This window comes from Salmo salar, chromosome 26, assembly GCF_965601325.2.
Source record: "Salmo salar chromosome 26, fSalSal1, whole genome shotgun sequence".
Lineage (NCBI taxonomy): Eukaryota > Metazoa > Chordata > Actinopteri > Salmoniformes > Salmonidae > Salmo > Salmo salar.
The window spans coordinates 51,428,921-51,456,500 of record NC_138316.1 but is presented as its reverse complement, the minus strand read 5'-3'; the positions used below and the strand labels follow the sequence as shown (position 1 = coordinate 51,456,500).

At 46.2% G+C, this 27,580-nt stretch overlaps 1 protein-coding gene across 2 annotated transcripts in view; it reads left to right on the top strand.

Moving 5' to 3' along the window:
* Positions 1 to 27,580, top strand: part of LOC106588012 (nuclear receptor ROR-alpha A) — a 255,113-nt gene that overhangs the window by 130,660 nt on the left and 96,873 nt on the right. For both annotated transcript variants that reach the window (XM_045707982.2, XM_045707981.2), the window contains exon 2: positions 9,694 to 9,723. In XM_045707982.2, coding sequence (XP_045563938.1) covers positions 9,694 to 9,723 — 30 coding nt within the window. The remainder of the gene's footprint in view (positions 1 to 9,693; positions 9,724 to 27,580) is intronic.

The following is a 27,580-nucleotide window of genomic DNA, read 5'->3' as shown; positions in this document are numbered from 1 at the left end:
CACTGTTTACCAGCCCAGTAGTATAGAGTCTAGGGTAGAGACTGTTTACCAGTCCAGTAGTATAGAGTCTAGGGTAGAGACTGTTTACCAGTCCAGTAGTATTATAGGGTAGAGACTGTTTACCAGCCCAGTAGTATAGAGTCTAGGGTAGAGACTGTTTACCAGCCCAGTAGTATAGAGTCTAGGGTAGAGACTGTTTACCAGCCCAGTAGTATAGAGTCTAGGGTAGAGACTGTTTACCAGCCCAGTAGTATTATAGGGTAGAGACTGTTTACCAGCCCAGTAGTATAGAGTCTAGGGTAGAGACTGTTTACCAGCCCAGTAGTATAGAGTCTAGGGTAGAGACTGTTTACCAGTCCAGTAGTATAGAGTCTAGGGTAGAGACTGTTTACCAGTCCAGTAGTATTATAGGGTAGAGACTGTTTACCAGTCCAGTAGTATTATAGGGTAGAGACTGTTTACCAGTCCGGTAGTATAGAGTCTAGGGTAGAGACTGTTTACCAGCCCAGTAGTATAGAGTCTAGGGTAGAGACTGTTTACCAGTCCAGTAGTATAGAGTCTAGGGTAGAGACTGTTTACCAGCCCAGTAGTATAGAGTCTAGGGTAGAGACTGTTTACCAGTCCAGTAGTATAGAGTCTAGGGTAGAGACTGTTTACCTGCCCAGTAGTATAGAGTCTAGGGTAGAGACTGTTTACCAGTCCAGTAGTATAGAGTCTAGGGTAGAGACTGTTTACCAGCCCAGTAGTATAGAGTCTAGGGTAGAGACTGTTTACCAGTCCAGTAGTATTATAGGGTAGAGACTGTTTACCAGCCCAGTAGTATAGAGTCTAGGGTAGAGACTGTTTACCAGTCCAGTAGTATAGAGTCTAGGGTAGAGACTGTTTACCAGTCCAGTAGTATAGAGTCTAGGGTAGAGACTGTTTACCAGTCCAGTAGTATAGAGTCTAGGGTAGAGACTGTTTACCAGTCCAGTAGTATAGAGTCTAGGGTAGAGACTGTTTACCAGCCCAGTAGTATAGAGTCTAGGGTAGAGACTGTTTACCAGCCCAGTAGTATAGAGTCTAGGGTAGAGACTGTTTACCAGCCCAGTAGTATAGAGTCTAGGGTAGAGACTGTTTACCAGCCCAGTAGTATTATAGGGTAGAGACTGTTTACCAGTCCAGTAGTATAGAGTCTAGGGTAGAGACTGTTTACCAGTCCAGTAGTATTATAGGGTAGAGACTGTTTACCAGTCCAGTAGTATAGAGTCTAGGGTAGAGACTGTTTACCAGCCCAGTAGTATAGAGTCTAGGGTAGAGACTGTTTACCAGCCCAGTAGTATAGAGTCTAGGATAGAGACTGTTTACCAGTCCAGTAGTATAGAGTCTAGGGTAGAGACTGTTTACCAGCCCAGTAGTATAGAGTCTAGGGTAGAGACTGTTTATCAGTCCAGTAGTATTATAGGGTAGAGACTGTTTACCAGCCCAGTAGTATAGAGTCTAGGGTAGAGACTGTTTACCAGCCCAGTAGTATAGAGTCTAGGATAGAGACTGTTTACCAGTCCAGTAGTATAGAGTCTAGGGTAGAGACTGTTTACCAGTCCAGTAGTATAGAGTCTAGGGTAGAGACTGTTTACCAGCCCAGTAGTATAGAGTCTAGGGTAGAGACTGTTTACCAGCCCAGTAGTATAGAGTCTAGGGTAGAGACTGTTTACCAGCCCAGTAGTATAGAGTCTAGGGTAGAGACTGTTTACCAGCCCAGTAGTATAGAGTCTAGGATAGAGACTGTTTACCAGTCCAGTAGTATAGAGTCTAGGATAGAGACTGTTTACCAGTCCAGTAGTATAGAGTCTAGGGTAGAGACTGTTTACCAGTCCAGTAGTATAGAGTCTAGGGTAGAGACTGTTTACCAGTCCAGTAGTATTATAGGGTAGAGACTGTTTACCAGTCCAGTAGTATTATAGGGTAGAGACTGTTTACCAGCCCAGTAGTATAGAGTCTAGGGTAGAGACTGTTTACCAGTCCAGTAGTATAGAGTCTAGGGTAGAGACTGTTTACCAGTCCAGTAGTATAGAGTCTAGGGTAGAGACTGTTTACCAGTCCAGTAGTATAGAGTCTAGGGTAGAGACTGTTTACCAGCCCAGTAGTATAGAGTCTAGGGTAGAGACTGTTTACCAGTCCAGTAGTATAGAGTCTAGGGTAGAGACTGTTTACCAGCCCAGTAGTATAGAGTCTAGGGTAGAGACTGTTTACCAGTCCAGTAGTATTATAGGGTAGAGACTGTTTACCAGTCCAGTAGTATAGAGTCTAGGGTAGAGACTGTTTACCAGTCCGGTAGTATAGAGTCTAGGGTAGAGACTGTTTACCAGCCCAGTAGTATAGAGTCTAGGGTAGAGACTGTTTACCAGCCCAGTAGTATAGAGTCTAGGGTAGAGACTGTTTACCAGTCCAGTAGTATAGAGTCTAGGGTAGAGACTGTTTACCAGTCCAGTAGTATTATAGGGTAGAGACTGTTTACCAGCCCAGTAGTATTATAGGGTAGAGACTGTTTACCAGCCCAGTAGTATAGAGTCTAGGGTAGAGACTGTTTACCAGTCCAGTAGTATTATAGGGTAGAGACTGTTTACCAGCCCAGTAGTATAGAGTCTAGGGTAGAGACTGTTTACCAGCCCAGTAGTATAGAGTCTAGAGTAGAGACTGTTTACCAGCCCAGTAGTATTATAGGGTAGAGACTGTTTACCAGTCCAGTAGTATAGAGTCTAGGGTAGAGACTGTTTACCAGCCCAGTAGTATAGAGTCTAGAGTAGAGACTGTTTACCAGCCCAGTAGTATTATAGGGTAGAGACTGTTTACCAGTCCAGTAGTATAGAGTCTAGGATAGAGACTGTTTACCAGTCCAGTAGTATAGAGTCTAGGGTAGAGACTGTTTACCAGCCCAGTAGTATAGAGTCTAGAGTAGAGACTGTTTACCAGCCCAGTAGTATTATAGGGTAGAGACTGTTTACCAGTCCAGTAGTATAGAGTCTAGGGTAGAGACTGTTTACCAGTCCAGTAGTATGGAGTCTAGGGTAGAGACTGTTTACCAGTCCAATAGTATTATAGGGTAGAGACTGTTTACCAGTCCAGTAGTATAGAGTCTAGGGTAGAGACTGTTTACCAGCCCAGTAGTATAGAGTCTAGGGTAGAGACTGTTTACCAGTCCAGTAGTATAGAGTCTAGGGTAGAGACTGTTTACCAGTCCAGTAGTATAGAGTCTAGGGTAGAGACTGTTTACCGGCCCAGTAGTATTATAGGGTAGAGACTGTTTACCAGTCCAGTAGTATATAGTCTAGGGTAGAGACTGTTTACCAGTCCAGTAGTATAGAGTCTAGGGTAGAGACTGTTTACCAGCCCAGTAATATTATAGGGTAGAGACTGTTTACCAGTCCAGTAGTATAGAGTCTAGGCTGTTTACCAGTCCAGTAGTATAGAGTCTAGGATAGAGACTGTTTACCAGCCCAGTAATATTATAGGGTAGAGACTGTTTACCAGTCCAGTAGTATAGAGTCTAGGCTGTTTACCAGTCCAGTAGTATAGAGTCTAGGCTGTTTACCAGTCCAGTAGTATTATAGGGTAGAGACTGTTTACCAGTCCAGTAGTATAGAGTCTAGGCTGTTTACCAGTCCAGTAGTATAGAGTCTAGGCTGTTTACCAGTCCAGTAGTATTATAGGGTAGAGACTGTTTACCAGTCCAGTAGTATAGAGTCTAGGCTGTTTACCAGTCCAGTAGTATAGAGTCTAGGATAGAGACTGTTTACCAGTCCAGTAGTATTATAGGGTAGAGACTGTTTACCAGTCCAGTAGTATAGAGTCTAGGGTAGAGACTGTTTACCAGTCCAGTAGTATTATAGGGTAGAGACTGTTTACCAGTCCAGTAGTATAGAGTCTAGGCTGTTTACCAGTCCAGTAGTATTATAGGGTAGAGACTGTTTACCAGTCCAAGCTAATATTTACAGAGTAATGTATAAAAAGTCTCAAATTGATAATGACAACATTTATCTAGTACATTTCTTCCTGGATAATTATAATTCTCTCAGGTTCCCAACCTGTCTCCCAGCCTGCTGTCTTCTCTCTCAATTCAATTCCATTTATTGACATGGGAAACATATGTTAACATTGCCAAAGCATGTGAAGTAGATAATAAACAAAAGTGAAATAAACAATAAAAATGAACAGTAAACATTACACTCACAGCAGTTCCAAAAGAATAAAGACATTTTAAATGTCATATTATGTCTATATACAGTGTTGTAACAATGTGCAAATAGTTAAAGTACAAAAGGGAAAATAAATCAACATAAATATGGGTTGTATATCTCTCTCTCACTTTCTTTCTCCGTGGCTCGGCTCCAATGTTCAATTCAACAGCTACTTTAACAGACAGGGCCAAACACTCACCTGGGTTAATAAGGCAGAGAGACAGAACAGCAGCAGAATAGCTCAGGAGAAAGGTTCTACTGCAGCTGTGTTGGAGGCCTAGATGGACTGTTTCTACTTAGGTCTCTGTTTAGAATCTGGCTCTGGTTTTTTTCCTCCACCTTCTTGGAAAGCCAGACAGATATTTAATTGAGACCTGGATGAATATGGAATCGGAGCTAAATTTGAAGGAAATTGTGAATGAATGGGTAATTCCTTGGCGATAAAGAGAGAGAGAGGCAGCAACCTGTAGAGTGTGGTAGATATCGTCAGAACCAATTCTAGCAGATCAGATATAACATAGTCCTGGGAGTAACAAGTCATTCTGCTCTTAACTACTCAGGAGACTTGTCCTCTCCTCGGGGTAGTTAGGTGTTCTTGAAAATTACAATTATTATTTGATGTTTTATTTTAGAATTATTTTAATATTATGTTTTTGGGGGGGGTTTCTGGTATGCGAACACATCAGTGTAACTGTGTCATTACAGAAACGTTTGTTGAATGACTTTGTCGACTGGTGCAGTTGATTCCCACGAGGGACCAGTACGGAAAAAGAATCGAAATGTATGCATTCATTACTGTAAGTCTCTCTGGATCAGAGAGTCTGTTAAATGACTCTCTACTGTAAGTCTCTCTGGATCAGAGAGTCTGTTAAATGACTCTCTACTGTAAGTCTCTCTGGATCAGAGAGTCTGTTAAATGACTCTCTACTGTAAGTCTCTCTGGATCAGAGAGTCTGTTAAATGACTCTCTACTGTAAATCTCTCTGGATAAAAGAGTCTGTTAAATGACTCTCTACTGTCTGTCTCTCTCTCCCCCTACCTGTCTGTCTCTCTCCCCTACCTGTCTGTCTCTCTCCCCTACCTGTCTGTCTCTCTCCCCTACCTGTCTGTCTCTCTCTCCCTCTACCTCTCTGTTCCTCTCTCTCCCCCTACCTGGCTGTCTCTCTCCCCTACCTGTCTGTCTCTCTCCCCTACCTGTCTGTCTGTCTCTCTCTCCCTCTACCTCTCTGTTTCTCTCTCTCCCCCTACCTGTCTGTCTCTCTCCCCTACCTGTCTGTCTCTCTCCCCTACCTGTCTGTCTCTCTCCCCTACCTGTCTGTCTCTCTCCCCTACCTGTCTGTCTCTCTCTCCCTCTACCTCTCTGTTCCTCTCTCTCCCCCTACCTGTCTGTCTCTCTCCCCTACCTGTCTGTCTCTCTCCCCTACCTGTCTGTCTCTCTCTCCCTCTACCTCTCTGTTCCTCTCTCTCCCCTACCTGTCTGTCTCTCTCCCCTACCTGTCTGTCTCTCTCCCTCTACCTCTCTGTTCCTCTCTCTCCCCCTACCTGTCTGTCTCTCTCCCCCACCTGTCTGTCTCTCTCCCCTACCTGTCTGTGTCTCTCTCCCCTACCTGTCTGTCTCTCTCTCCCTCTACCTCTCTGTTCCTCTCTCTCCCCCTACCTGGCTGTCTCTCTCCCCTACCTGTCTGTCTCTCTCCCCTACCTGTCTGTCTCTCTCTCCCTCTACCTCTCTGTTCCTCTCTCTCCCCTACCTGTCTGTCTCTCTCTCCCTCTACCTCTCTGTTCCTCTCTCTCCCCCTACCTGTCTGTCTCTCTCCCCTACCTGTCTGTCTCTCTCCCCTACCTGTCTGTCTCTCTCCCTCTACCTGTCTGTGTTTCTCTCCCTCTACCTGACTGTCTGTGTCTGTCTATCCTCTCTCCTCTGTCCTCAGTGATAGAAGGGTAGAGTCTAAGTATTCAGACATTTATGGTGCTGATTATTAAGCAGAGATACCAGCAGCAGTGACCCATGAAATAGCTGAATATTATTGTTGTTTTAATTATCCTTGTGTCACCTTTACCAGTCATTTCCCAATCTGACCCCTTTACCAGTCATTTCCCAATCTGACCCCTTTACCAGTCATTTCCCAATCTGACCCCTTTACCAGTCATTTCCCAATCTAACCCCTTTATCAGTCATTTCCCAATCTGACCCCTTTACCAGTCATTTCCCAATCTGACCCCTTTATCAGTCATTTCCCAATCTGACCCCTTTACCAGTCATTTCCCAATCTGACCCCTTTACCAGTCATTTCACAATCTGACCCCTTTACCAGTCATTTCCCAATCTGACCCCTTTATCAGTCATTTCCCAATCTGACCCCTTTACCAGTCATTTCCCAATCTAACCCCTTTATCAGTCATTTCCCAATCTGACCCCTTTACCAGTCATTTCCCAATCTGACCCCTTTACCAGTCATTTCCCAATCTGACCCCTTTACCAGTCATTTCCCAATCTGACCCCTTTACCAGTCATTTCACAATCTGACCCCTTTATCAGTCATTTCACAATCTGACCCCTTTACCAGTCATTTCCCAATCTGACCCCTTTACCAGTCATTTCCCAATCTGACCCCTTTACCAGTCATTTCACAATCTGACCCCTTTACCAGTCATTTCACAATCTGACCCCTTTACCAGTCAATTCACAATCTGACCCCTTTACCAGCCATTTCACAATCTGACCCCTTTACCAGTCATTTCACAATCTGACCCCTTTACCAGTCATTTCCCAATCTGACCCCTTTATCAGTCATTTCACAATCTGACCCCTTTATCAGTCATTTCCCAATCTGACCCCTTTACCAGTCATTTCCCAATCTGACCCCTTTACCAGTCATTTCCCAATCTGACCCCTTTACCAGTCATTTCCCAATCTGACCCCTTTACCAGCCATTTCCCAATCTGACCCCTTTACCAGTCATTTCCCAATCTGACCCCTTTACCAGTCAATTCACAATCTGACCCCTTTACCAGCCATTTCCCAATCTGACCCCTTTACCAGCCATTTCCCAATCTGACCCCTTTACCAGTCAATTCACAATCTGACCCCTTACCAGTCATTTCCCAATCTGACCCCTTACCAGTCATTTCCCAATCTGACCCCTTTACCAGTCATTTCCCAATCTGACCCCTTACCAGTCATTTCCCAATCTAACCCCTTTACCAGTCATTTCCCAATCTGACCCCTTTACCAGTCATTTCCCAATCTGACCCTTTACCAGTCATTTCCCAATCTGACCCCTTTACCAGTCATTTCCCAATCTGACCCCTTTACCAGTCATTTACCAATCTAAACTGTAATATTTTGTAGTAAATATAGTTTTATACCATCATTTCCTTCATAGACCTTCATTCATGAATTATTACAAGCCACCTGGACTGACTGGTACTGATGTCTGTCTGAAGAAATTACCTATCATCCACTCAGCACACATCTATAATGGGATGAAAGTAGCACAGCAGCCATGGGGAGATTTAACCATGTTTCAACCCTGAACTACCCTCTGCTAGCTGCTCCATCTCTCAACCCTGATCTACCCTCTGCTAGCTGCTCCATCTCTCAACCCTGATCTACCCTCTGCTAGCTGCTCCATCTCTCAACCCTGAACTACCCTCTGCTAGCTGCTCCATCTCTCAACCCTGAACTACCCTCTGCTAGCTGCTCCATCTCTCAAGGAGAAACTGACCTCCATCCCTGGCCCTGTCTGGGCGCGCAGTAGAGACAGGACTTGGCAGGCTGTGTCAGGGTCTCTCTCTCTCTCTCTGCTCTCTCTCTCTCTCCTCTCTCTCTCTCTCTCTCTCTCTCTCTCTCTCTCTCTCTCTCTCTCTCTCTCCTCTCTCTCTCTCTCTCTCTCTCTCTCTCTCTCTCTCTCTCTCTGAAACAGGCCATTCATTCAGACGGGCCTATTGGTGACAGGGTGCATTTACAATACAAGTGTGTGTGTGTTTGGGTGGAGAATCATGTCTCCTATCGCAGACAGCGTGATGTTGACAGATTGGTGGTGTGAGAGAAGAGACCTGGGGTCAGGGGGAAGACAGGCATGGAGGAGAGGAGACCTGGGTACAGAGGTCAGGGGGAAGACAGGAATGGAGGAGAGGGGAGACCTAGGTACAGGGGTCAGGGGGAAGACAGGAATGGAGGAGAGGGGAGACCTGGGTACAGGGGTCAGGGGGAAGACAGGCATGGAGGAGAGGATACCTGGGTTCAGGGGGAAGACAGGAATGGAGGAGAGGGGAGACCTGGGTGCAGAGGTCAGGGGGAAGACAGGAATGGAGGAGAGGAGACCTGGGTACAGGGGTCAGGGGGAAGACAGGAATGGAGGAGAGGGGAGACCTGGGTACAGGGGTCAGGGGGAAGACAGGCATGGAGGAGAGGATACCTGGGTTCAGGGGGAAGACAGGAATGGAGGAGAGGGGAGACCTGGGTGCAGAGGTCAGGGGGAAGACAGGAATGGAGGAGAGGAGACCTGGGTACAGAGGTCAGGGGGAAGACAGGAATGGAGGAGAGGAGACCTGGGTACAGAGGTCAGGGGGAAGACAGGAATGGAGGAGAGGGGAGACCTGGGTACAGAGGTCAGGGGGAAGACAGGAATGGAGGAGAGGAGACCTGGGTACAGAGGTCAGGGGGAAGACAGGAATGGTGGAGATGGGTACAGAGGTCAGGGGGAAGACAGGAATGGAGGAGAGGGGAGATGGGGTGAGTCCTGCTTGAGTAGGTAAAGGCTTCGGGCCATGTCTCTGCTGTCTTCACAGGTACACACAGAGATACAGATCCCTACACACACACACACACACACACACACACACACACACACACACACACACACACACACACACACACACACACTCTCTCTCACTCTCTCTCTCTCCGACCCCCCACTTGTTTCTGTGTCCTTGTCACAGCCTGTAGAACAGAGCACCAGTGGAACGAATGATTGAGGACCAACAGATTTTTCCCCCAGGTTGAGTTGGAGTCCTAGAGGCCTTTTGGAGAGGAGCCAAACGAACAGACAGACTCCTCTCCCCCCAGGTTGGGTTGGGTTGGGTTGGGGTCCTAGAGGCCTTATGGAGAGGAGCCAAACGAACAGACAGACTCCTCTCCCCCCAGGTTGAGTTGGGTTGGGTTGGGGTCCTAGAGGCCTTTTGGAGAGGAGCCAAACGAACAGACAGACTCCTCTCCCCCCAGGTTGAGTTGGGTTGGGTTGGGGTCCTAGAGGCCTTATGGAGAGGAGCCAAACGAACAGACAGACTCCTCTCCCCCCAGGTTGGGTTGGAGTCCTAGAGGCCTTATGGAGAGGAGACAAACGGACAGACAGACAGACTCCTCTCCCCTCAGTCGTTCCCTTCCCGTATTAAAGTGGTCTGGAGCAGAAACACAGAGTGGATGTCATTGAGTTGAGTGATGATCTAACAGCTGGTCTCTTTCTGTTTCTCTCAGGGACGTCAGCAGCGAAGAAGACACATACATGTAAGTGCCTAGAAGTCATTCTCTACAAATGATACAGTCCAGTATGGCTGGAATGAAGAACAGCTTCTGTCCCCAAACAATAAGACTGATAAACAGCTGACAGAACAGCTACTCTGACTATCTGAGTTAAACTTGTATCTTTATTTACTTTTTATTTCAATCTTTACACTGTCTCTATGCAGACTGACAGGGTCCTACACACACTCACACACACACGCTGTCACTCCAACACACGCACACGCACACGCTGTCACTCCAACACACACACACACACACACACACACACACACACACACACACACACACACACACACACACACACACACACACACACACACACACAAGCACAACATAATCTGCTCACACACCCACTCACATACAAGCTGCTGCTACTCTGTTTATCTTATATCCTGTTGCCTAGTCACCACACCCCTATACATACAGTTGAAGTCGGAAGTTTACATACACCTTAGCCAAATACATTTAAAATCAGTTTTTCACAATTCCTGACATTTAATCCTAGTAAAAAATCCCTGTTTTAGGTCAGTTAGGATCACCACTTTATTTTAAGAATGTGATATGAGAATTATTTATTTCTGCTTCTATTTCTTTCATCACATTCCCAGTGGGTCAGAAGTTTACATACACTCAATTAGTATTTGGTAGCATTGCCTTTAAATTGTTTAACTTGGGTCAAACATTTCGGGTAGCCTTCCACAAGCTTCCCACAGTAAGTTGGGTGAATTTTGGCCCATTCTTCCTGACAGAGCTGGTGTAACTGAGTCAGGTTTGTAGGCCTCCTTGCTCGCACACGCATTTTCAGTTCTGCCCACAAATTTTCTATAGGATTGAGGTCAAGGCTTTGTGATGGCCACTCTAATACCTTGACTTTGTTGTCCTTAAGACATTTTGCCACAACTTTGGAAGTATGCTTGGGGTCATTGTCCATTTGGAAGACCCATTTGCGACCAAGATTTAACTTCCCGACTGATGTCTTGAGATGTTGCTTCAATATATCCAAATAATTTTCCTGCCTCATGATGCCATCTCTTTTGTGAAGTGCACCAGTCCCTCCTGCAGCAAAGCACCCTCCACACCATGATGCTGCCTCCCCCGTGCTTCACGGTTGGGATGGTGTTCTTCGGCTTGCAAGCCTCCCCCTTTGTCCTCCAAACATAACGATGGTCTTTATGGCCAAACAGTTCTATTTTTGTTTCATCAGACCAGAGGACATTTCTCCAAAATGTTCGATCTTTGTCCCCATGTGCAGTTGCAAACCGTAGTCTGGCTTTTTTATGGCGGTTATGGAGCGGTGGCATCTTCCTGCTGTGCGGCCTTTCAGGTTATGTCGATATAGGACTCGTTTTATTGTGGATATAGATATTTTTGTACCTGTTTCCTCCAGCATCTTCACATGGTCCTTTGCTGTTGTTCTGGGATTGATTTGCACTTTTTGCACCAAATCACGTTCATCTCTAGGAGACAGAACGCGTCTCCTTCCTGAGCGGTATGACGGCTGCATGGTCCCATGGTGTTTATACTTGCGTACTATTGTTTGTACAGATGAACGTGGTACCTTCAGGCATTTGGAAATTGCTCCCAAGGATGAACCAGATTTATGGAGGTCTACAATTATTTTTCTGAGGTCTTGGCTGATTTCTTTAGATTTTCCCATGATGTCAAGCAAAGAGGCACTGAGTTTGAAGGTAGGCCTTCAAATACATTCACAGATACACCTCCATTTGACTCAAATGATGTCAATTAGCCTGTCAGAAACTTCTAAAGCTAGCCAATATGGCAGTATGACCTCTCCTTCCCTGATCAAGAAGAGCGAGCCAATATGGCAGTCTGACCTCGTGCTGGATGGTTGATTCAATGTGAATAATGACTGCTGTTATGTAACAATATAGTAACTGGTATTCTATTAGAATGTTCTGTTGAACAGAGAGCATAATGGGTAAAGCAACACTACCATTATAATATGCTGAAGGTTTACTCCAGATATTGAGTTAAGCTGTCCAGTTGTTACCATTGTGTCATTTCTCTACAGCGGATAATCTCTCAGTAAGATTTCCGCTGTGGTTCATACAGTATTACCCTCCTCCAATCCTCTTTGGCCATGCAGAGAAAGGTGTCATTGTTTCCCGGGCCTTGAGTCATCAACACATCAACGTCGCTCATTTTCAAAACTTCCCTCAGGTTCTTGGATTGGATAGGGGGGTCAGATGGTTAGACTTAACGTTCCAGAATGTTCCCAACATCGGGGGGGGGGGAATCCTTCAGTCTGTGATGTCACATCCTGTCTTGTTTTGTAAACAGGTTAAGAACATATTGGAACATGGAGAATAGGAAGGCTACTGCAGCAGAATGTTTCGGTGCTGTACTGTGGTGTTGAAATAGAACAGGACAACTTGAGCTGAAGGCTGACGTTAGTCGTTTGTGATTGGGTGGGGGGGGGGAGAGACAGAGGTATTACTCATGCCACGAGGACATGTTGTCATTGATGTGACCAAGTAATAATGTGGAGTTCCATTTCTGTTGGGCATCGCCACGGTATCAAGCTAAAACCACAGAGACTTCCCTTGTTTCATTGTGTCTTGTAAAGTGTTCGATTTCTAAGGTCTTTTTCCTGTCCAGTATTACCTGAGTGAGTCTCACGACTGGAAGCTAATCTGCAGAGGATATTTTCCCCCGTTATCCCTGGCTTCAACATGCCCTCTTGTACCTTCAGTATCAGTCTCCGTGGCTTCCTTCCTGCTCATACTAACTCCGCCAGATGTCAGGCCTGTAAGTATGCGTGGGAATATATAGGTGAAATATGAATCAGCCATTTAGCAGAGTTCAAGCTTTTCCAGAGCATCTCAACATAGTTAATAACTCTTTCAAATCTACCGATTTAGTGAGATTACTGAGATTACTGTGTGACGAGAGAACGGAGAGACACTAGGGATGCATCTCAAATCTCCCTGGGCCCTTGCTGGTCAAACGTAGTGCGCTATAAAGTGGGTAGGATACCGTTTGGCATGCAGAGACTCCACGCCTAGCAGGATGCAGAAGTATTTAATCATTCCTCATGTACTGTGCCAATTTAGGAAGAGAATATGTCCCCTTTTATATTGAATTTTATTTTGCAAATATACACGTACGCACGGAGACTCTCTCACACACACAAACACGCACATACGCACATACACACACACTCACGTACACACTAACACATGCCCGCACACACACACGGGTTTGAGAGAGAGAGAGAGAGAGAGAGAGAGAGAGAGAGAGAATCATTAACACCCAGCAGTAGATTAGGGTCCAGAACCAGTAGATTAGGGTCCAGTACCAGTAGATTAGGGTCCAGAACCAGTAGATTCGGGTCCAGAACCAGTAGATTAGGGTCCAGAACCAGTAGATTAGGGTCTAGAACCAGTAGATTAGGGTCCAGAACCAGTAGATTAGGGTCTAGAACCAGTAGATTAGGGTCTAGAACCAGTAGATTAGGGTCCAGAACCAGTAGATTAGGGTCCTTGAGCATCATTAACACCCAGCAGTAGATTAGGGTCCAGAACCAGTAGATTAGGGTCCTTGAGCATCATTAACACCCAGCAGTAGATTAGGGTCCAGAACCAGTAGATTAGGGTCCAGAACCAGTAGATTAGGGTCCTTGAGCATCATTAACACCCAGCAGTAGATTAGGGTCCAGAACCAGTAGATTAGGGTCCAGAACCAGTAGATTAGGGTCCAGTACCAGTAGATTAGGGTCCAGAACCAGTAGATTAGGGTCCAGAACCAGTAGATTAGGGTCCAGTACCAGTAGATTAGGGTCCAGAACCAGTAGATTAGGCTCCTCTGAGGATCTAGCAGGCTGGAGGAGGGGGGGTAGTAAGCCCCCCCACAGTCAGCCTTCCATACCCACATGGCCAGTCAGTCAGCTAATCAGCCAGTCAGCTAACCAGCCAGTCAGTCAGTCAGTCAGCTAATCAGCCAGCCAGTCAGCTAATCAGTCAGCTAATCAGCCAGTCAGTCAGTCAGCAGTCAGCTAATCAGCCAGTCAGTCAGTCAGTCAGTCAGCTAATCAGTCAGCCAATCACTCAGCCTTCCATACCCACATGGCCACTCAGCCAATCAGCCAGTCAGTCAGTCAGCTAATCAGCTAATCAGTGAGCCAATCAGTCAGCCAATCACTCAGCCTTCCATACCCACATGGCCAGTCAGTCAGCCAGTCAGCTAATCAGCCAGTCAGTCAGCTAATCAGTCAGCCAATAATTCAGCCAGTCAGCTAATCAGTCAGACAGTCAGTCAGTCAGTCAGTCAGTCAGTCAGTCAGTCACACAGTCACACAGTCAGCCAATCAGTCAGTCAGCCAGTCAGCTAATCAGTCAGCTAATCAGTCAGCCAGGAACAGAGTCAGCCAAAGACAGTCAGTTGGTCAGTCAGTCAGCCAGTCAGCTAATCAGCCTGCCAGTCAACTAATCAGTCAGCCAGTCAGCCAGTCAGTCAGCCATTCAGCTAATCAGCCAGCCAGTCAGCTAATCAGCCAGCCAGTTCTAATCAGTCAGCTAATCAGTCAGACAGTCAGACAGTCTGCCAGTCAGTCATCTAATCAGTCTGCCAGTCAGCCAGTCAGTCAGCTAATCAGTCAGACAGCCAGCCAGTCAGCCAGCCAGACAGTCAGCCAGTCAGTCAGCTAATCAGTCAGTCAGCTAATCAGTCAGACAGCCAGCCAGTCAGTCAGCCAGTCAGTCAGTCAGCCAGTCAGTCAGCTAATCAGTCAGACAGCCAGCCAGTCAGACAGCCAGCCAGTCAGTCAGCCAGTCAGTCAGCTAATCAGTCAGTCAGCTAATCAGTCAGCCAGCCAGCCAGCTCACAGGCTCTGTTTAATAGAGCTCCTTGCGTTTATGCTCTTAATTAGTTCATTCTGAATAAGAACAATGAGCTCTATTACCAGCCTGCATCCCACTGCTGTCTGTCCTCTGAAGCTAAGCAGGGTTGGTCCTGGTCGGTCCCTGGATGGGAGACCAGCTGCTGGAAGTGGTGTTGGAGGGCCAGTAGGAGGCACTCTTTCCTCAGGTCTAAAAAACTAAATATCACAATGCCCCAGGGCAGTGATTGGGGACACTGCCCTGTGTAGGGTTCTGTCTTTCAGACGGGATGTTAAATGGGTGTCCTGACTCTCTGAGGTCATTAAAGATCCCATTGCGTTTATCGTAAGAGTAGGGGTGTTAACCCTGGTGTCCTGACTAAATTCCCAAGATGGCCACCTAATCATCCCCAGCTTACAATTGGCTCATTCATCCCCCTCCTCTCCCCTGTAACTATTCCCCAGGTTGTTGCTGTAAATGAGAATGTGTTTCTCAGTCAATTTACCTGGTAAAATAACAATAAAATAATGGTAAAATTACCGTAAAATAACAAATTAAATAAATACAATAAGTACTGGTACATCAAGCTGTCTCACTACAGAAACAGGAGATAGACTAGTGTCCTGTCCAGGGGGTGTACTGGTACATCAAGCTGTCTCACTACAGAAACAGGAGATAGACTAGTGTCCTGTCCAGGGGGTGTACTGGTACATCAAGCTGTCTCACTACAGAAACAGGAGATAGACTAGTGTCCTGTCCAGGGGGTGTACTGGTACATCAAGCTGTCTCACTACAGAAACAGGAGATAGACTAGTGTCCTGTCCAGGGGGTGTACTGGTACATCAAGCTGTCTCACTACAGAAACAGGAGATAGACTAGTGTCCTGTCCAGGGGGTGTACTGGTACATCAAGCTGTCTCACACTACAGCCTGGGGCTGGGTGAGGGTGTGTGATGGGGAAAGACCCGAAACAAAACCCGACACACCCAATGACCCCGAGGTTACATCACTGTTGTGTCCAAGAACATAGAGAGATGTCTTCATCTAATTTTACATTGTATCCCTCCTAGAAGCCCTGGACATCACAGCATGGTGTTGTCCGCTAATGGACCAGCTAGGGCTAGTCTACACTCTCCTCTCCTCTCCTCTCCCCTCCCTCCTCTCCTCTCCTCTCCTCTCCTCTCCTCTCCTCTCCTCTCCCCTCCTCTCCTCCCCTCTCCCCTCCTCTCCCCTCCCCTCCCCTCCCCCCTCCTCTCCTCCCTCTCCTCTCCTCCCTCCCCCTCCTCACCTCTCCTCTCCTCCTCCCTCCCTCCTCTCCTCTTCCCCCCTCTCCTCTCCTCTCCTCTCCTCTCCTCCTCTCCCCTCCCCTCCTCTCCTCTCCTCTCCTCCCCTCCTCCCTCCCTCCCTCCCCTCCTCTCCCCTCCCCTCCCCTCCCCCCTCCTCTCCTCCCTCTCCTCTCCTCCCTCCTCTCCTCTCCTCTCCTCCCTCCCCCTCCTCACCTCTCCTCCTCCCCCCTCTCCTCTCCTCTCCTCTCCTCTCCTCTCCTCTCCTCTCCTCTCCTCTCCCTTCCCTCCTCTCCCCTCCCCTCCTCTCCCCTCCCCTCCCCTCCTCTCCTCTCCTCTCCTCTCCTCCCCTCCTCTCCCCTCCCCTCCCCTCCCCCCCTCCTCTCCTCCCCTCCTCTCCTCTCCCCTCCCCTCCCCTCCCCTCCCCCCCTCCTCTCCTCTCCTCCCCTCCTCTCCTCTCCTCTCCCCTCCCCTCCCCTCTCCTTCCTCTCCTCTCCTCTCCTCCCTGCTCTCCAGCCAAGGGCCAGAGCGAACAGGAGAGGTGGTGTGAAGGACTTCTAAAGTGGACCATGGTGTTCATGATGAACCCCTTTCACTGACCTACCTAGCTGTACCTGGTTCCTCTCACTGACCTACCTAGTTACCTGGTTCCTCTCACTGATCTACCTAGTTACCTGGTTCCTCTCACTGACCTACCTAGTTACCTGGTTCCTTTCACTGACCTACCTAGTTACCTGGTTCCTCTCACTGACCTACCTAGTTACCTGGTTCCTTTCACTGACCTACCTAGCTTTACCTGGTTCCTCTCACTGACCTACCTAGTTACCTGGTTCCTCTCACTGACCTACCTAGTTACCTGGTTCCTCTCACTGACCTACCTAGTTACCTGGTTCCTCTCACTGACCTACCTAGTTACCTGGTTCCTCTCACTGACCTACCTAGCTTTACCTGGTTCCTCTCACTGACCTACCTAGTTACCTGGTTCCTCTCACTGACCTACCTAGCTTTACCTGGTTCCTCTCACTGACCTACCTAGTTACCTGGTTCCTCTCACTGACCTACCTAGCTTTACCTGGTTCCTCTCACTGACCTACCTAGTTACCTGGTTCCTCTCACTGACCTACCTAGTTACCTGGTTCCTCTCACTGACCTACCTAGTTACCTGGTTCCTCTCACTGACCTACCTAGTTACCTGGTTCCTCTCACTGACCTACCTAGCTTTACCTGGTTCCTCTCACTGACCTACCTAGTTACCTGGTTCCTCTCACTGACCTACCTAGTTACCTGGTTCCTCTCACTGACCTACCTAGCTTTACCTGGTTCCTCTCACTGACCTACCTAGTTACCTGGTTCCTCTCACTGACCTACCTAGTTACCTGGTTCCTCTCACTGACCTACCTAGCTGTACCTGGTTCCTCTCACTGACCTACCTAGTTACCTGGTTCCTCTCACTGACCTACCTAGTTACCTGGTTCCTCTTACTGACTTACCTAGTTACCTGGTTCCTCTCACTGACCTACCTAGCTTTACCTGGTTCCTCTCACTGACCTACCTAGTTACCTGGTTCCTCTCACTGACCTACCTAGCTTTACCTGGTTCCTCTCACTGATCTACCTAGCTACCTGGTTCCTCTCACTGACCTACCTAGTTACCTGGTTCCTCTCACTGACCTACCTAGCTTTACCTGGTTCCTCTCACTGACCTACCTAGCTATACCTGGTTTCTCTCACTGACCTACCTAGTTACCTGGTTCCTCTCACTGACCTACCTAGTTACCTGGTTCCTCTCACTGACCTACCTAGTTACCTGGTTCCTCTCACTGACCTACCTAGCTGTACCTGGTTCCTCTCACTGACCTACCTAGTTACCTGGTTCCTCTCACTGACCTACCTAGCTTTACCTGGTTCCTCTCACTGACCTACCTAGTTACCTGGTTCCTCTCACTGACCTACCTAGTTACCTGGTTCCTCTCACTGACCTACCTAGCTGTACCTGGTTCCTCTCACTGACCTACCTAGTTACCTGGTTCCTCTCACTGACCTACCTAGTTACCTGGTTCCTCTCACTGACTTACCTAGTTACCTGGTTCCTCTCACTGACCTACCTAGCTTTACCTGGTTCCTCTCACTGACCTACCTAGGCTTACTACCTGGTTCCTCTCACTGACCTACCTAGCTTTACCTGGTTCCTCTCACTGACCTACCTAGTTACCTGGTTCCTCTCACTGACCTACCTAGTTACCTGGTTCCTCTCACTGACCTACCTAGTTACCTGGTTCCTCTCACTGACCTACCTAGTTACCTGGTTCCTCTCACTGACCTACCTAGTTACCTGGTTCCTCTCACTGACCTACCTAGTTACCTGGTTCCTCTCACTGACCTACCTAGTTACCTGGTTCCTCTCACTGACCTACCTAGTTACCTGGTTCCTCTCACTGACCTACCTAGTTACCTGGTTCCTCTCACTGACCTACCTAGTTACCTGGTTCCTCTCACTGACCTACCTAGTTACCTGGTTCCTCTCACTGACCTACCTAGTTACCTGGTTCCTCTCACTGACCTACCTAGTTACCTGGTTCCTCTCACTGACCTACCTAGTTACCTGGTTCCTCTCACTGACCTACCTAGCTATACCTGGTTCCTCTCACTGACCTACCTAGTTACCTGGTTCCTCTCACTGACCTACCTAGTTACCTGGTTCCTCTCACTGACCTACCTAGTTACCTGGTTCCTCTCACTGACCTACCTAGCTTACCTGGTTCCTCTCACTGACCTACCTAGTTACCTGGTTCCTCTCACTGACCTACCTAGTTACCTGGTTCCTCTCACTGACCTACCTAGTTACCTGGTTCCTCTCACTGATCTACCTAGCTTTTACCTGGTTCCTCTCACTGACCCTACCTAGCTATACCTGGTTTCTCTCACTGACCTACCTGGTTCCTCTCACTGACCTACCTAGTTACCTGGTTCCTCTCACTGACCTACCTAGTTACCTGGTTCCTCTCACTGACCTACCTAGCTATACCTGGTTCTCTCACTGACCTACCTAGTTACCTGGTTCCTCTCACTGACCTACCTAGTTACCTGGTTCCTCTCACTGACCTACCTAGTTACCTGGTTCCTCTCACTGACCTACCTAGCTTTACCTGGTTCCTCTCACTGACCTACCTAGTTACCTGGTTCCTCTCACTGACCTACCTAGTTACCTGGTTCCTCTCACTGACCTACCTAGCTTTACCTGGTTCCTCTCACTGACCTACCTAGTTACCTGGTTCCTCTCACTGACCTACCTAGTTACCTGGTTCCTCTCACTGACCTACCTAGCTTTACCTGGTTCCTCTCACTGACCTACCTAGCTATACCTGGTTTCTCTCACTGACCTACCTAGTTACCTGGTTCCTCTCACTGACCTACCTAGTTACCTGGTTCCTCTCACTGATCTACCTAGTTACCTGGTTCCTCTCACTGACCTACCTAGCTTTACCTGGTTCCTCTCACTGACCTACCTAGTTACCTGGTTCCTCTCACTGACCTACCTAGCTATACCTGGTTTCTCTCACTGACCTACCTAGTTACCTGGTTCCTCTCACTGACCTACCTAGTTACCTGGTTCCTCTCACTGATCTACCTAGTTACCTGGTTCCCCTCACTGACCTACCTAGCTTTACCTGGTTCCTCTCACTGACCTACCTAGCTATACCTGGTTTCTCTCACTGACCTACCTAGTTACCTGGTTCCTCTCACTGACCTACCTAGTTACCTGGTTCCTCTCACTGACCTACCTAGTTACCTGGTTCCTCTCACTGACCTACCTAGTTACCTGGTTCCTCTCACTGACCTACCTAGTTACCTGGTTCCTCTCACTGACCTACCTAGTTACCTGGTTCCTCTCACTGATCTACCTAGTTACCTGGTTCCTCTCACTGATCTACCTAACCTGGTTCCTCTCACTGACCTACCTAGTTACCTGGTTCCTCTCACTGACCTACCTAGTTACCTGGTTCCTCTCACTGACCTACCTAGTTACCTGGTTCCTCTCACTGACCTACCTAGTTACCTGGTTCCTCTCACTGACCTACCTAGCTTTACCTGGTTCCTCTCACTGACCTACCTAGCTATACCTGGTTTCTCTCACTGACCTACCTAGTTACCTGGTTCCTCTCACTGACCTACCTAGTTACCTGGTTCCTCTCACTGACCTACCTAGTTACCTGGTTCCTCTCACTGACCTACCTAGTTACCTGGTTCCTCTCACTGACCTACCTAGTTACCTGGTTCCTCTCACTGATCTACCTAGTTACCTGGTTCCTCTCACTGACCTACCTAGCTTTACCTGGTTCCTCTCACTGACCTACCTAGCTATACCTGGTGTCTCTCACTGACCTACCTAGTTACCTGGTTCCTCTCACTGACCTACCTAGCTATACCTGGTTTCTCTCACTGACCTACCTAGTTACCTGGTTCCTCTCACTGACCTACCTAGTTACCTGGTTCCTCTCACTGATCTACCTAGTTACCTGGTTCCTCTCACTGACCTACCTAGTTACCTGGTTCCTCTCACTGACCTCCAAAGCTACCTGATTCTAAAGGTTCTTCAGAACAAACCTGACAGGTCTGTTCCTCAGTGGACCACATTAATAAATGTAAACCGGTGTGAGCCAGCCAGGGTGGACAGGTTGCTAGGGCATGGAGATGAATCATCCCTTTACAGCTGTCATCATAGGTCAGGATGAAGAGGAGAGGTGGAGACCAGGAAGAGGAGAGATGAAGGAGAGATGGAGAGTACAAGGAGGAGGATGGAGGAGAGATGGAGAGGGGAGATGGAGAGGGGAGATGGAGAGATGGAGAGGAGGAAGAGGAGAGATGGAGAGGAGGAAGAGGAGAGATGGAGAGGAGGAAGAGGAGAGATGGAGAGGAGAGATATAGAGGACAAGGAGGAGGAGAGATGGAGAGGGGAGATGGAGGAGAGATGGAGAGGGGAGATGGAGAGGGCAAGGAGGAGGAAGAGGAGAGATGAGAGGACAAGGAGGAAGAAGAGGAGAGATGGAGAGGACAAGGACGAGGAGGAGGAGAGATGGAGAGGACAAGGAGGAGGAAGAGGAGAGATGAGAGGACAAGGAGGAAGAAGAGAAGAGATGGAGAGGACAAGGAGGAGAGATGGAGAGGAGGAAGAAGAGAGATGAGAGGACAAGGAGGAGGAAGAGGAGAGATGGAGAGGACAAGGAGGAGGAAGAGGAGAGATGGAGAGGACAAGGAGGAGGAAGAGGAGAGATGAGAGGACAAGGAGGAAGAAGAGAAGAGATGGAGAGGACAAGGAGGAGAGATGGAGAGGAGGAAGAAGAGAGATGAGAGGACAAGGAGGAGGAAGAGGAGAGATGGAGAGGACAAGGAGGAGGATGGAGGAGAGATGGAGAGGAGGAAGAGGAGAGATGGGGGATAAAAACAGTCCTCTTCCCCCTCCATCTCTCTGTCTGGCAACATGGTGGCCACCATGGCTCAACAACGAGGGATGGGGGGAGGGAGAGAGGAGAGAAAGGGATGGGGGAGGGAGGGAGAGAGAGAGGAGAGAAAGGGAGGGAAGGAGAGAGGAGAGAAAGGGAGGGAGAGAGGAGAGAAAGGGAGGGAGAGAGGAGAGAAATGGATGGGGAGGGAGAGAAGAGAGAAGAGAAAGGGGGGAGGGAGGGAGAGAGAGAGAGGAGAGAAAGGGGGGGAGAGGAGAGAAAGGGAGGACGAGGCATAATGGTGTTAGCTATAGCATGTGTTGAATAGCCTCGAGATGGCCCCCCATCTTGAACAGAAGGTACTTTCTCCCTGGCGGTGGTCAGATTGTATGTTGTTTTTTTAATGACGATAGCTAGCTAGCATAAGAACCCTCCATAGTATAATGAAATATGTATGGGAGTGAAAAAGTCTGGTGGTCATGAATGACCTCACTATATAGACAGTTAATAAGGAGAGTCACTAGAATGCACTCTAGAATTCACACTATAATTCACTCTAGAATGCACTCTAGAATTCACACTATAATTCACTCTAGAATGCACTCTAGAATTCACACTATAATTCACTCTAGAATGCACTATTGAATTCACACTATAATTCACTCTAGAATGCACTCTAGAATTCACACTATAATTCACTCTGGAATGCACTCTAGAATTCACCCTATAATTCACACTAGAATGCACTCTAGAATTCACACTATAATTCACTCTAGAATGCACTCTAGAATTCACACTATAATTCACTCTAGAATGCACTCTAGAATGCACTCTAGAATTCACACTATAATTCACTCTAGAATGCACTATTGAATTCACACTATAATTCACTCTAGAATGCACTCTAGAATTCACACTATAATTCACTCTGGAATGCACTCTAGAATGCACTCTAGAATTCACACTATAATTCACTCTGGAATGCACTCTAGAATGCACTCTAGAATTCACACTATAATTCACTCTAGAATTCACACTAGAATCTGTTCAAACCAAAACACTACAACCAAAGAGATGCAGTCATTTCCTGAATTAGAGGAGCTTTCAACCTTCGATATCAGAAGTGATTTGGTTCAACACAATTGTAAGGCAACCAGCTGCAACAGGATTGTGAGTTTGCTCAACATTTGGGCATGTAGTTAAACCAACATGCATTCTCAAGTTGAATTGAATGTTTACTCAATTTTGAATTTTAGGTTGAGTGAACATAAAATTCAACTTAAGAATGTATTCTTGACCTATTTTCATATTTCCCAGAGTGCCTTGGCTTTCAAGTGAATGGTAGGTACCACCCATGGCTGTATTTGTTAGCGACAGAGACATGGTTGTTGTATTCAATGGTTTTCAGTCCTGTAGCCTTCACCAAGTGAGTGCCTAAATGAATATGTTCTCTTTAAAATACAGGCCACATCAAGCCTGCAAGTCATATTATGCTGGCTTGCAAATGGATGTGTAATTCCTATTGGAATCCTGCCAGAGTGAAGATATCCAACAATTGGAATTCTTAATCATCCGCAACCTGCTTTCAGAATGACTGCCAGGGTCAGGGGAAACGGATTGTTAACGCTACCTAAATAATATCAATTGGACGAGCCGTCTCAGTAGCAGGTGAAGTAAGTCAAAACGCCCAACAGATCAGTTTAGAAAATGTTTGTTATTTATGATTGATTGATTCATCTTATGCTAGCAAATCAAAGTACATGGAAAAACACAGTTACTGAAACAAATCATTTAGAAAAATCTACCTGCAAGAGGCATGCTGGGAAATATGATGATGATGATGATGATGATGATGGGTGTGGTTTTGAGCAAACATGAAGTTGTAATTTTACACAACAAGCTTTTTCAAATTCAGCTGACTTTGAGCAGTTTGTTGAGTATCCCACTTTAAAGGTCCAATACAATCATTTAACAACAACAAAAAATTACCTCAAAATTAAATCATTTCTGGGTAACAGTTAATGTACCTCACTGTGATTGATTGTTTTCAATTAAAATGGTCGAAAATGAAATACAAAATAGCTTCTTAGCAAAGAGCAATTTCTCAAGCAAGAAATGTTCTAGGATTGTCTGGAAGTGGTCTGAGTGAGGGGCCTAATGGGATAAGCCTAATGGGAGGGATATATAACCGGAAAACTGTTATTGGCAGAGAGGTTTGAAACGTTTTGTTATTGGTCTATTAACTAATAGTGATATATCCTCCTCCTATATAACCCAGTAGAGGTAAAGTTATAGTGGTATATCCTCCTATATAACCCAGTAGAGGTAAAGTTATAGTGGTATATCCTCCTATATAACCCAGTAGAGGTAAAGTTATAGTGATATATCCTCCTCCTATATAACCCAGTAGAGGGAAAGTTATAGTGATATATCCTCCTCCTATATAACCCAGTAGAGGGAAAGTTATAGTGATATATCCTCCTATATAACCCAGTAGAGGTAAAGTTATAGTGATATATCCTCCTATATAACCCAGTAGAGGTAAAGTTATAGTGATATATCCTCCTATATAACCCAGTAGAGGTAAAGTTATAGTGGTATATCCTCCTATATAACCCAGTAGAGGTAAAGTTATAGTGGTATATCCTCCTATATAACCCAGTAGAGGTAAAGTTATAGTGGTATATCCTCCTATATAACCCAGTAGAGGGAAAGTTATAGTGATATATCCTCCTATATAACCCAGTAGAGGTAAAGTTATAGTGATATATCCTCCTCCTATATAACCCAGTAGAGGGAAAGTTATAGTGATATATCCTCCTATATAACCCAGTAGAGGTAAAGTTATAGTGATATATCCTCCTATATAACCCAGTAGAGGTAAAGTTATAGTGATATATCCTCCTCCTATATAACCCAGTAGAGGTAAAGTTATAGTGATATATCCTCCTCCTATATAACCCAGTAGAGGTAAAGTTATAGTGATATATCCTCCTCCTATATAACCCAGTAGAGGTAAAGTTATAGTGATATATCCTCCTCCTATATAACCCAGTAGAGGTAAAGTTATAGTGATTTATCCTCCTATATAACCCAGTAGAGGTAAAGTTGTAGTGATATATCCTCCTATATAACCCAGTAGAGGTAAAGTTGTAGTGATATATCCTCCTCCTATATAACCCAGTAGAGGTAAAGTTATAGTGATATATCCTCCTCCTATATAACCCAGTAGAGGTAAAGTTATAGTGATATATCCTCCTATATAACCCAGTAGAGGTAAAGTTATAGTGATATATCCTCCTCCTATATAACCCAGTAGAGGTAAAGTTATAGTGATTTATCCTCCTATATAACCCAGTAGAGGTAAAGTTATAGTGGTATATCCTCCTATATAACCCAGTAGAGGTAAAGTTATAGTGATATATCCTCCTATATTACCCAGTAGAGGTAAAGTTATAGTGATATATCCTCCTCCTATATAACCCAGTAGAGGTAAAGTTATAGTGATATATCCTCCTATATAACCCAGTAGAGGTAAAGTTATAGTGATATATCCTCCTATATAACCCAGTAGAGGTAAAGTTGTAGTGATATATCCTCCTATATAACCCAGTAGAGGTAAAGTTATAGTGATATATCCTCCTCCTATATAACCCAGTAGAGGTAAAGTTATAGTGATATATCCTCCTATATAACCCAGTAGAGGTAAAGTTATAGTGATATATCCTCCTCCTATATAACCCAGTAGAGGTAAAGTTATAGTGATTTATCCTCCTATATAACCCAGTAGAGGTAAAGTTATAGTGGTATATCCTCCTATATAACCCAGTAGAGGTAAAGTTATAGTGATATATCCTCCTATATTACCCAGTAGAGGTAAAGTTATAGTGATATATCCTCCTCCTATATAACCCAGTAGAGGTAAAGTTATAGTGATATATCCTCCTATATAACCCAGTAGAGGTAAAGTTATAGTGATATATCCTCCTATATTACCCAGTAGAGGTAAAGTTATAGTGATATATCCTCCTCCTATATAACACCAAGTTCCCAGTGCCAAGTTCTTACCAAATGGCAGCCTATTCCTTTTATAGTTCACTGCTTTTAACCTGATCCCAGATCATCACCATAAATCTGGATATTCATGTTCAATGAGCAAAGGAGAATCATGGCCATCTAGTTTGGGTATTTGCATTTTCTATGTTGAAGCTTATGAGCAGCTAAATATAAGCATCTGTTGTATATGTTTTTTTAATTATTAATTATGCCAGCAGCATACCACCCTGCATACCACTGCTGGCTAGCTTCTGAAGCTAAGCAGGGTTGGTCCTGGATGGGAGACCAGATGCTGCTGGAAGTGGTGTTGGAGGGCCAGTAGGAGGCACTCTTTCCTCTGTTCTAAAAATAATATATCCAAATACCCCAGGGCAGTGATTGGGACACTGTCTTTCAGATGGGATGTTAAATGGGTGTCCTGACTCTCTGAGGTCATTAAAGATCCCATTGCGTTTATCGTAAGAGTAGGGGTGTTAACCCTGGTGTCCTGACTAAATTCCCAAGATGGCCACCTAATCAACCCCAGCTTACAATTGGCTCATTCATCCCCCTCCTCTCCCCTCTAACTATTCCCCAGGTCGTTGCTGTAAATGAGAATGTGTTTCTCAGTCAACTTACCTGGTAAAATAATAGTAATAAATAAATCACTGATCTTCCACCACATTTCACAGTCGGTGGGAGACCTGGAGAGGCCTACAAGCTAGTGTCTCACACCCACTGTGCAATTTGGTAGAGGATCTTTGATTATCTGGGGGGGAATCGGGCAGATTTGTCTTTGTGAAGGATGTATGAATCAAGCCACGCAACAGTATAGCTTCCGCCCCCTACCTGGGCTTGAACCAGGGACCCTCTGCACACATCGACAACAGTCACCCACGAAGCATTGCTCCACAAAAGCTGCAGCTCTTGCAAAGGGAACAACTACTTCAAAGTCTCAGAGCGAGTGACAGTCACCGATTGAAACGCTATTAGCGCGCACCCCGCTAACTAGCTAGCCATTTCACATCGGTTACACAAGGTTGTCCTGGAAGTAAACTAGCTTCCTTCTGCGCTGACAATGTTCCCAAACTCTGAGGATTGGTTTTTCCAGCAGGACAATGCTCCATGCCACACAGCCAGGTCAACCAAGGTGTGGGTGGAGGACCACCAGGTCAAGACCCTGTCATGGCCAGCCCAATCTCCAGACCTGAACCCCATTGTAGCTGGAGGACCACCAGGTCAAGACCCTGTCATGGCCAGCCCAATCTCCAGACCTGAACCCCATTGTAGCTGAGGACCACCAGGTCAAGACCCTGTCATGGCCAGCCCAATCTCCAGACCTGAACCCCATTGTAGCTGAGGACCACCAGATCAAGACCCTGTCATGGCCAGCCTAATCTCCAGACCTGAACCCCATTGTAGCTGGAGGACCACCAGGTCAAGACCCTGTCATGGCCAGCCCAATCTCCAGACCTGAACCCCATTGTAGCTGAGGACCACCAGATCAAGACCCTGTCATGGCCAGCCCAATCTCCAGACCTGAACCCCATTGTAGCTGAGGACCACCAGATCAAGACCCTGTCATGGCCAGCCCAATCTCCAGACCTGAACCCCATTGTAGCTGGAGGACCACCAGATCAAGACCCTGTCATGGCCAGCCCAATCTCCAGACCTGAACCCCATTGTAGCTGAGGACCACCAGATCAAGACCCTGTCATGGCCAGCCCAATCTCCAGACCTGAACCCCATTGTAGCTGAGGACCACCAGATCAAGACCCTGTCATGGCCAGCCCAATCTCCAGACCTGAACCCCATTGAAAACCTGGAATGTGATCAAGAGGAAGATGGATGGTCACAAGCCATTAAACAAAACCAGGAGTGGCATAATGTCACCCAACATCAATGTGAAAGACTGGTGAAGGGCATGGCAAAGTTACATGAAAGCTGTGATTGAAAATCAGGGTTATTCCACTAAAATATTGTTTTCTGAACTCTTCCTAAGTTAAAACATTAGTATTGTGCTGTTTAATAATGTATATGAACTTATTTTCTCTGCATTATTCGAGATCTGACAACATTGCATCCTTTTGTGTTATTTTGACCAGTTGTCATTTAACTGCAAATAAATGCTCTAAATGACAATATTTATATTTAGAATTTGGGAGAAATATTGTCAATAGTTTACAGAATAAAATAAAAATGTTAATTTTATCCGAACACATACCAATAAATAGTAAAACCAGA